The sequence below is a fragment of the Dipodomys ordii genome, unplaced genomic scaffold, assembly GCF_000151885.1.
Source record: "Dipodomys ordii isolate 6190 unplaced genomic scaffold, Dord_2.0 Scaffold245, whole genome shotgun sequence".
Classification (NCBI taxonomy): Eukaryota; Metazoa; Chordata; class Mammalia; order Rodentia; family Heteromyidae; genus Dipodomys; species Dipodomys ordii.
In genome coordinates this window covers 246,864-258,301 of record NW_012267461.1, presented here as the reverse complement: position 1 = coordinate 258,301, position 11,438 = coordinate 246,864, and the positions used below count along the sequence as shown (strand labels likewise).

General features: G+C 41.4%; 1 protein-coding gene across 2 annotated transcripts in view; it reads left to right on the top strand.

Moving 5' to 3' along the window:
* Aoah (acyloxyacyl hydrolase (neutrophil)) overlaps positions 1–11,438 on the top strand; it is a 170,734-nt gene that overhangs the window by 94,594 nt on the left and 64,702 nt on the right. For both annotated transcript variants that reach the window (XM_013036058.1, XM_013036057.1), the window contains exon 12: positions 6,706–6,797. In XM_013036058.1, the coding sequence (XP_012891512.1) occupies positions 6,706–6,797 (92 nt within the window). The remainder of the gene's footprint in view (positions 1–6,705; positions 6,798–11,438) is intronic.

Sequence of the window (11,438 nt, the reverse complement as noted above, 5' to 3'; positions counted from 1 at the left end):
TGGGCGCTGTCCCTCAGCTCTTCAGCTCAAGGCTAGCACTCTACCACTTGAGCCACAGCGCCACTTCCGGCTTTTTTCTTTTTGCTTATATGGTGTTGAGGAATCAAACCCAGGGCCTCAGGCATGCAAGGCAAGCACTCTATCACTGAGCCACCTTCCTAGCCCCACAGATTGTCTTTTATCATCTTTTCAATCATTGTTGATTCATATTTCTTGATCACACAATTGGGACATGGAAGACTAAAGGAATGTCTTCCTGTTTAGCAGGAGGGTAGATTTCATTATCTGTTTCCTTTATACAGTGAGCTCCAGGAAGTAGGAATTCAAGACTGCCAGAGGTGATGTTCAACAGAGTTCTGATACCCAACTTCCTCTGTCTTTTTGTCCCATTCTCTGTCTCTATCTTTGTCTTCCTGTCTCTATTTCTCTGTCTCTCTGTGACTCTGTCTCTCTCTGCCTCTGTTCACTCTATCCCTCTCTCTGCCTCTTTGTCTCTCTCTCTCTCTCTGCCTCTCTCTATATTTTCTCTCTTTCATGTTCAAGCGTATGTAAGGAATTAATTATAAAACCCCAGGGATCTTCCTTCAATGTGAGCCTTACCCTATTCACATGGGATTATAAGGTTTACAAATCAAACCACAGAGTTAAATTGCTTTCTTGGAGTTCTCTACATCAAAGTGTCAGTTTATGAAAGCTGTGCTGCTTAATCTGACTAAGCCTGAGATTACAGAGACAGAATCCAGATTGGGGGATGCATCTTCTCCCTCTCTTCCCAGAACTTCATGCACCAGCCCTATTGACAAGCAGACCTCTTGGCAGCAGTGTGTGATGTTCTCAGTGTATGGAAAACCAGCATAGACCCCCACATATGAGCAAAATGAGGTGTATGTCTGCACAGCGCCATGTACCATTTCACTATTTATTCTAAAAATACTCAGCCATGGCCTCCCCAGAAGAGATAAGGAAAATATGGTGGCAACTCTCAGGTTATATGGATTTCTGATTTTTTTTTTGCCCAAATCATGATCTGGGGTTGAAACCAGGAAGCCTTGTTTTTAACACACTCAGCTTAGTAAACTCTGTGATGTCTTCGCATTTGGAAGCTTGGAGAAAAGCAAGAACCAGATATACACAAATGGTCTATGAAGGGCCCACCTGAATTAACCTGCCTCTTCCTAGTTCTGCCAGAATCTGCCTTCAAACCCTAGTCCCATTTGACATTGCCAGCACAAAGCCCCTTTGAGTTCCCTCCTGCGCCCTGCACTGCACTGTATATGGGGTATTTCTGTAAGTAAACAATAGTTCAGAAATCCTCCAGCACTTGGGCATGGTCCTTCCTTGCTTCTCATTGGGTTAGGCCTTACTCATTTAATACCCTTCATCTCAAGTGCATCTGATGAATAGTGGTTGCCTTAAAAAGTTCTTGTAGAAGGCAGGAAAGGAAGATGGGAAAGGAAAAGATAAGTCTTTGAAACACTGAATTTAGTTTAGTAAGCAATGTGTGCAAGTTTCCTGTCTCATTGTCTGGAATTCAATCGTTTCTCTTCTTCCCATCAAGAAGAAAAAAAAAAAGCAAAAGTGGCCTGGGATACAGAGAACATCTAAGCACTGCTAGTGTGTGTACGTTCATTTATAGGATTTAATCACATAGCAAAACCTGAAGGGAATTGCTCAGGTCAGGAAAATTCTCGTGAGAGTCAATGACATCCCTTAAATGTTCATAATTTGGTGTTCATTTAAGTGGTAGGGAACCAGCCTTGGCAGGAAGCCTGGTGGTGGTAGAGTGGCATTAAAGGAGAGAAGTCTCATTAGCACCACCTCTGGGTAGATGCAGATTTTGCAGACTAGAGCAACTAGGGGATTTTAACCTGATTCAAGAGCTGATCTCTCTCTCTCTCTCTTTTTTTGATTGTGAGAATACCATACAGAAGATTTCTTTTTTCCTTAAACAACAATCCTCTTATGTGCTTTGAGAGCTTAATTGCTAGGAAGGAAATAAAATTTGTTAAACTGATGAAATCTTTCATCATCTTTTTATGACAGCAGTTATCTGCAGATTCCTCTGGTGGTTGTTGAAAAATAATCAGTTCAAGTCTGACTCAGCTAGATGTATTAGAAAAGGGAATATGCCCTGAGAATTGCCCAGTTTTGATGGATGGAGAGGCCCCATATGTAAATAATGAAACAAAGCCACCAAGGATCTTTCTTTTGCCAAAAGAAGACCAGAAGAGCCCCATGATTGTGTGATTGGCTGGCGCCATTACATCCTCTTGTTTAACAAAGCTCTAAGGACACAGACATCAGTTGCTTATCAAAGTAGTAGCTTAAAATGTTCACAAGTCCTTATTAAATCTATTAAATATTTGTTACAAGGAGAGAGGAGAGTTTTCTCAATGCATAGAAATACTCAGCACTGTTAAATGAAAATGTACAGAAATAGCAAACATGTCGAGGATGACATTAAAACACATTTATATGATGCATAAAAATCAGAAAAATTGGAAGTGATGTGATAGTTGGCCTAACTCATTGAGTAGCTCAGGCTCTTTTTTAGTTTGGAATTATTTTTCCTTGGTAGATATTAAGACCCTCCACATATGTACATTTAAGATACATTTATGATGAGGTCCTGAGAACAGGAATGCACAAGAGGAAGAAGCAGAAATTGATGAGGGAAATTTTAATTTGCATTTTCCTTGCCTTAAATGCCTGAAATATCTTGGGTATAATGTTGTGTGAATAAGGATTTTAGTGTTTAATGTAATATGACTTAAACATTCTCCTTTTTTTGCTAAGATCTATAAAACATTTTCTATTAAGGCCTATAACTTTTCCCTTTCTTTTTTTTCTACCAAATTTAGCAAGGAAAAAAGTATATGCCAAGACTACTGTGGGACTACTCACATCTGTTCTATTATCTAGCAATAAACTTTTTGTCTTAACTCTGGGACAATCCTCATAGAAAGGGACACAAGGCTTCCTTCTAACCATAATGCTTTGCACAGTGTCATCTGGTCACTCCATTCTCCACTTTGCCTTTGTTCTTTCCAACAATCCTGTTGGGTTAGATAAAGTAATATCCATATAGTCATCAGAGGTACTGAAACTGAGCTACTTATAAAGCTGTATCTTCCTTGATATGCACAAGCTAGGAACAGTAAAAAAATCTCCCCACAACACTGTAAGTGAAGTCTAAAACATTCAATCAGGAAAACCTGAATTTGTGTTACTTCACAGCTAATCAAATCACTAGGATAAACCTTTGCATCTGGCCTGCTCGGGCCTCCCAGGACTCCATCTGTGGAATGCAAACACCCTGCTCTCTCTCAGCTGCAGTTCACACCTGCCACTGTCCACTGCAGCTTGAATCCTAGCAGATGATTCCAGGCCTGACAAGCTTCTCAGAGAGCCTAAGGGATTCCAGGAATCTCCACAGTGGGGAGATTCCCTATTTCTTGCCAAGAGATTGGGATTCCTGCAGAGATACTGAGCTGGAAGAACACTGGAGGGATACAGACCCCAATTCCAAAGACCTTGTCCCCTGCCATTGCCCTACCTGTTCCCCCTCAACATGACCTCTTCCCTCCCTCACTGAAGATGAACTCTTTCTCATTCATCAGAATGCAAATAGGGGACACATGAGGTCGGGAGCTGGTTCCCAGCCATGTAGTATTGACATCATTGAGTCTTAAAATCATAGAATCAGACATGCAAGACAGACCTCATGATTTCCAGAGCAAAGCACTTTCCCCATTTGGCTAGCACTGTTGGGGGAAAAATACCTCACTATTATTTCAGGCTACAGGAGATATTGGACACGCCTCTTTGTGCCAGAAGAGTTTGTGTTCAGCCCCTTCTTATAGAAGGGAGAAGACTTCCAACCAGAACCAAAAACCTAGGTCCAGGCCCAGTTTCCAAGTCTGGAGTCAACATGGCACAGATGACAGAGACAAAGGCAAGGGAGAGGGTGGGGAAGGAGTGCATTTCTTTCCTAACTTTTACCACGTTTGATAGGCTACTGACTGGCTTCATAAATTCTGTCTACATCTTACAAACCACTCGCCTACTCACTATCTCTGCTTAACACAGCTTATGAGTTGTATCTATTCTATTTGTTTTTCTTGTCTTCACTAGCGGAATTGAATATTCTCAAATCCTACTGCAAACATACATTGTAAGCCGAAAGATGTAGCAGTAGCAAGAAGAGGAAAGCACTGTTTCACAGTGTCAAAGAAATAGAAATCAATCAAAACAGAGGATAGCTGAGCCCTAGGAACTGTGGCGCTTTGAATGCAAAGTGGTGGGTGCCAGCCGCCATATTGGACAATGGCCTATCCTATTCCAGTATAATCTTATCTTGACCAATTACTCAATTACCTTATTTCCAATTAAAATTGACTGACAATGTGCTAGTCACTGGAACTCCAACATCCTCAGAGAGATCTACTGGGAACCTTTTCTATATGAATTTATCTCTGCTCCTTTGAAGGGTATGAATCATAATCAGCACAACTATATTCCAGGAAGCCCTACTTCCTGACTACCCCTTCACACTTCCAGTCTGCAGGTGTGAGACATCACACTTAAGATAAGAACAAGGATAGAAATCTTGAGTTTGCTACAGGAAGGAGACCCTTGGAAAATATTCAAGGCACCCTAGGGTAATTACTGTGTTTGTTGTATGACTTATTTTGACAAATATGTCAACAGAGTATAGGTGTACATACCTTCGTTCCCTAAATAATAAGAGCTACAATTTTTCAACTCAGGCCAAATATTTGTTTCCAAAGGCCACAATCTCAGTGGCTTGAAACAACAAAGCATATTATTTTCAAGTTCTCCAGGCTATGAATCCAGGATCAAGATGTCAGTGGTGTTGGTTGTTTTTCTAGGGTCTGAGAGAGAATCTGAGCCATATCTCCCTTCTACTCTTGTGATATTTTTTTGGTCTTAGTAGAGAATCAGTTCAAAAACAGTATTGCATACTAGCCACACCTTGGGGGAAAAGAACAAGGGTTTTTATTTTTACTGTAAATTACAATAGTGCTTGAAATTTTATAACAGGCATGCACTACCCTATATTGAGAAACAGCAATAAAGATACATCTTCAAGGATAAAATACAAGGCAGCAAGTTAAACCTGAATTTAAGATAAACAACAAATAAAATTTTAGTATACCGATATACCAACCATTGCACGGGATACACATATGCTACAAAATATGACTTGCTTGCCTAAAATTCAAATTTAACTCAGTAATTTCCATTTTTATTTGCTAAATCGGGCAGCTCTATTCCAAATGCACTGGTTTGGATAAGCTTTTTCTATAAATTAGACCACAGAAGGGATTTGCCCCAGAGACTGCTATAAAAAGAACAATAAGATGTCATAGCTGACCACATTAACTTCTGCTGGTTTTGCACCAGCCGTAAGAATGTGGTTCAAATGAGTCTATTTTTGTCCACACTCTGGGTGAGATCTTGACTCACCCAGCTCACAATAGCTACAAGGGTAGTTCTCTTTGTTAATGACATAATACCACACAGGGCAGAAGTTGTAGTGAGGTTGATTTCATCCCCTGGTTCTGTTGTCTAAGACCAAGGGGCAGTATCTGGGGATGGTCCTTTGCTGGCTGAGTGCTGAGATTGTGCAGGGCTGTGTAGTGAATCCTCTGGACCCTCTCCTCCCCTCTCCTCCCTTCTCTTCTCCTCCCCTTCCTTCCTTTTCCCTCCTCTCCCCTCCCCTTCTTTATAAAACCACCACAGTTTAATCTTGAGACTCCACCCTGATGACCTCATCTAATTTTAAACCTCCTCAAGGCCCTAAGACTACACAACACAATCAGATAAAGTTTCTGCATTCTTAATAGATCATAGTGGGGATTAAACTCCAACAGAGTTGCAGAGAGAATAAACTGTGTTCAAACCCAGCATGTCCCAGGGGCCCCCTGAAATCACAGGGGTGTTGAGTCTGGGGTGCCTTGATGGGGAAGGAACCTCTGACCAATCCTCAAAAGTAGCTGAGACCCTCAGGAAGGCCAGGCCACCACCTTATTGACTAAAAGCATGTCTGTGAAGCCAGCACACGCAATTTTGCTGGGGGGTTGTGTATTGTTTTTCAGGCAGTTCGATTTCTAACACTCTAAGCTGGAAAATGGAGATCACAGAAAATCTCAGAGTAGACAGTGTACCTGTCTTTTGAAGGCTCCCCTGTGAAATGCCACACACCACTCACAGGAACCTACCAGAAGCCACTTGATGGGTGATGCTGATCATTAGCAATTCCCTGGATAAGGTGAAAGGCCAGCCATCTGCTTTAAACACAAGTGATGAGACAGAACTAGAGACAGGGAAGGGAGAAGAAAAGGGAGAGAGAGTTGGCATGGTGGCTCATATCTGTAACCCTAGCTAACCAAGAGATGGAGGGTCACTACTCAAGGCCAGCCTAGCCAAAAGTTAGAGACTCCATCTCAACCTATTACTGTAATTCTAGCTAGACAAGAAATGTAAATAGGATGATCATGATCCAGGTCAGCTCAGAGCATAAATGTGAGCCTCTATTAACAGAACAATGAAAGTAAAAGGGGCTGGAGGCTTGGTAAGGCAGTAGAAGCAGAAAGAAAGCAATATGCAGGCCATAAATCTTCTTGGTGCCAACAGGAAACAAGTGCTTTTTAAAAATAATCATGACTTTTTTATCTTTAGACCTCCTTCTTGAATTTGCCGATGGCTCTTACCAATGAGCTTGACTGGCCCCAGCTGTCTGGAGCTACTGGATTCCTGGAGTCCACCAGCAGGTATGTGCATTTGCACACACTCAGACACTTATGTGTGTCTGCACAAGGGAAGCAGAGGAGACAAGGCTTGCTCCCAAGAGGCTGAAATGACCATGAGGAATGGTCCCAGAGCATGAATGATATGTGACAACACCTGCCACTAACTTGCAGCCCAGCCACCAGCTGGTGGGATGTCATGTGCGTTGTACTCTGTCCATGCTGTGAGGAAGGTGTACTCCCCTGCCAGGGGAAGGAATGGCCTGTAGTTCACCTCTGATGGAAAGTACCTCAGTAGATATGACATATGAAAAGCTGGCCCCAGTGGCTCATGCTTATTTATCGAGCCACTTGAGATGCTGAGATCAGGAGGAGGATGTTCACAAGACCTCATCTCAACCAAGAGCTGGGTGGAGTGACTCACACCTGTCATCTTAGCTGTATGAGAGGCTGAGATCAGGAAGATCCAAATTCCAGGCTAACTGGAACAGAAAACTCAGAGAGATTCCATCTCAATGGGAGAAGCTGGAGAGGTAATGCAATCTTAGCTATGGCAAACAGTGAAAAATGGGAAGATACCTGTCCAGGAAACAAGACCCTACCTAAAAAATAACCAATGCAAAAAAGACTGGAGGTCTGGCTCAATAGCAGAGTATCAGCCTAAAAAGACCACGTTCAATTCCAAGTACCATCAAAAATCAAAGAAAAAGAAATACGGTATATGATATATTCCTTGTGTGAAAAGGAAAAGAGGGCAGTGCTCCACCTTCTGGTCTAATTACTAGACAGAGCCAGCCTCCCTGCCTCAGGCAGCAATAGCAGAAAGCATCATCTTCATCTTCATCATCTTCAGCAGCAGCAGCATTGTGTATTGTCTGTTCTTTATGCTATTTGCTCTATAACAAATCCCCAGATGGGAAAATAGGTAATCCCAATCTTCAACCAAAATAGCCACCAGACCCATGTATGGCTATCTAAATACCTTACTTCCAAGTGTAGAACCAGGAGTCAATCTATTCTGTGGCTTTCTATAAAACTAGCAGTGGCAGTGAAGGAGGTCCATAGAGGAGCAAACAGCTTTTAAAAAAAATGAAGTTAGCCATAAAAATCCTCCCCCAAAAGCCCAAATATAGTTATAGTCCCAAGCCAGGGTACAAATGAGATCAGCAGGTCAACATTAATGAAAGCCAGTCAGATGGAATTTTCAAGATAAAATATTGTTCTCTCTACTGCTTGACATAAATTTGTTACGTTGGACCAGACATAGCAAACACTTAAGAAGAAATAGACAAAGCCACTGTTGCATGCCCACAACTAACACCATTCAAGGACATTTAATACATCTTTGATGAGAGGTGTCCTAGAATCTGCGTGTTAAAGGTTATCTATTTTCTCCTACCCTGTTGATATTACATGAGAGAATAATTTTGGAAAACAGAGCATCCCTCTGAACCAAGTCACTGGGGCATTAATACTAGCAAATTGGAGAGTAGAGATTTACAGATAAGATTTGTTAACCTAATTTCAAGCTAAAAAAAAAAAGACATGTACGTACTAAACACTAATGGGTATAATAACCTTATTAAATCCATTATTCACAAATTACGTGGGATATAATTGCAAGTGATTAGCTTGGTTGTAATTATACTTTGTTAAACAAATAATTAACCAGAGAGTTGGTCATCTGAAGTTGGGCATAACTAACTGGAGTGAGACAGAATCCTCGGCAGAGGGCATCCACGCGCGCTCCATGGCCCACTTGAGTGTATATGGGTGGGGGGGGTGCTCTTGAAGGTCCCTTCAGGGCGTGTATCAGGTGAATACTACTTTCCCAGAAATAGTAAAACAGTATATAGTGAGACTATGCATTGGTACTGATGGCTTGAAGGTAATGGTAGTCAAAGTTGTTGGTGGATCAAAGTTGTTGGCCTGAATCAAAGCACTTGTACAACCTGCGTGGATGGCTATCATGTCCTTCATCTGCACATGCCAGCTGAGTCCACAGGGAGCATCTTCCCTTTCATACATCACCTCTGACTTTCTACATTGAGTATATGATTGCTAATCATTTAAGTAGGTGAAATGCAAAGAATGTGCAAAGCGCTTTAGTCAGATAAGGATCAACAAAGTCCGGTGGTTGTCTTGAGGGAAAAAACCTTGTGCAGGTGTTTTTATAGACCACTGTTGTTGAAAATGGTTATAGCTTGGACTTGGAGATGTGGATCAAGTGCTAGAGTGTTAATCGCGAGTGAAAAAGCAGAACAAGAGCTTGAAGCTCCGAGTTCAAGCCTTTAGTACTGGCACAGTAAAAGGAGAGGAGAGGAGAGGAAGAAAGAAAAGAGGAGAGAAGGAGAGAAGAGAAGAGAGGAAAGGAGAGGAAGAGAGAAGAGAGGAAAAATAGTCTACATAACAAATTGCTAAATTATGGCTTTTCAGACTTTTATATCTAAAATAAATAAAATTAGCTTATTACTTCAAGGAAATAATGACAGTATTATTTGTTAATCATAAAATTAGAACTTTCAAAAAATTTGAATTTCAGAAAATGTGTCTCTTCTAGGAATTTTCTAGTGAAATACACCACAATATTAATATAATTATTTTTTCAATACTGTCACATGGAATGTTATCGATGGAATGCTATATATCTGCATAACTCCGTGACCTAGATGACAAGTATGTGGTGTATAAAACCATCCATAGATAAAAAGCACAAGGAAGACTACACGCTATAAGTCAATCGGGGGCAAAACCCAATTTCAGATTTCATACTGCAACTCAGCAGTGTTTAAGAAGCTAACACTTGTCAAGTTTGGTATAGGATCAAGGAAGTCTGTATAGTTATGCAAACAGTACATGTAAAATGCTGCTCCCTTTTCCAGTCATACATATGCAGACAGCCAGTTTCTTCACTTAGAGTTCCCAAAACTATGCATCACTGTGACTGCATGCAGAAATACATGACTCCAACTGTCTCCACTATCTTCTACTAAGCCAGATATGGAAGATATTTGCAAAGACATAAAACCATGAGGTTTGGGATTTTTTTCTGATAAAAATGGCTAAAATGTAATGGGTTTACTATTGTTATTTAAAATGAATTAATAGGGCCAGGCATGGCAGCACACACCTGTAATTCCAACTACTCAGGAAGCAGAACGGGAAGATCAAAATTCAAGATTAGCCCAGGCTAAAAAGGTTTGAAACCCTATGTAATTTTTTTAAAATCAATACTAGTAAAAAGAGGCATGATTGAAGTCACAGAACACTTGTCTAGGAAGCATGAGGCCCTAGTTTAAATCCCAGTACCTAATATAAACCTAATAATAAGATATTCACTCAAGTTTCCTCATTTAATTTCTCATATAATAAATACGGATACATCTAATAATATTATTAAAATAAATGTTGTTACATATAACTAACAGTAGCTGTCTGGGGTCCTCACCAATTTAGTTTAAAGTGGTTTTGAGATCAGAAGTTAGCAAACTTCTGTGCTAAGAAGTACATATCACAGAGACAGAGGGATAGCCATGGCTGGAGACCTGAAAGTAGAGGACAGAGAAGGGGCAGAGGCTGAGGGATGGCCACGGCTGGGGATCTGGGAGCAGAGGGCAGACCTTGGAGCAGGGAACAAACCAGCAACACTGACCATGCTGGGGCCAGGTGATGCATGTGTGTCTAAGAAGTGACAGCCATGCATCTAATGCTGTTGGAGCCAGAGGAAGTTGACACTGAGGTGGAAGAGATGGTGACCATGAAGGGAGGCAGGACAGAGGCAGTTCAGTGGGGTGGGAGTGGCCACCTGGCTGGGAAGAGGTGGGTCAGAGGGCAATGGAGCGGTCGCAGGTGGTTTTCAACAAGACCATTGTTATAAAGTACTAGCTAGCATTTCATAGTCTGGTGCTTTCTTTCTCCTATTGATGAACATTCAATGTATTCTCAAAGACTCAGTATAGGAATGAGATTAAACATTTCTGTCCCTCTTCTTTATGAAGATGTATACAGATTGCTTTGAAAAAGAAGAATTGCTGAATCAAAATACCTACGTGCTTCATTTCTTATAAGCCTTCCAAATGCACTACCCCAATTTATATTCTCCCAATTAATACATAAGAATATTTTTCTCTCTGTATCCTCGTCAATACTGGATATTTTCCAACCTATAATTATTTCCCAATCTAATAATAACTTATTTTTGTTCTAAATTGTAACCTTCTGGTTGCTATGGAGCAGCTTTTCGTAGACATCGACCCTAGTCTTTCTTCATCTGCTCAGGCGTCAACTCTACCACTGAAGGAGAAAACTCTCTAATCCATCTAAGGGGAGGATGCTACTCTGAGCTCCTCTTGTCTTCAAGGATGTCCACATGGTATGCTTCATTTTCCCTGCCCTGTGCTCAGACTGAGCCTCTGAATGAGCAATCAGGTGGCTTCACTTTGTAGCCCTAGTACCTGGCACAATAGACAATCCACAGCTGGTAACCCGTAAAAGAACTGAACCAGGGGCTGGGAAGGTGGCTCCAGTGGTAGAGCGCTTGCCTTGCAAGCATGAGGCCCTGGGTTCAATTCCTCAGCACCACATAAGCAAAAAGAAAAAATCCGGAAGTGGTGCTGTGGCTCAAGTGGTAGAGCGCTAGCCTTGAGCTGAAGAGCTGAGGGACAG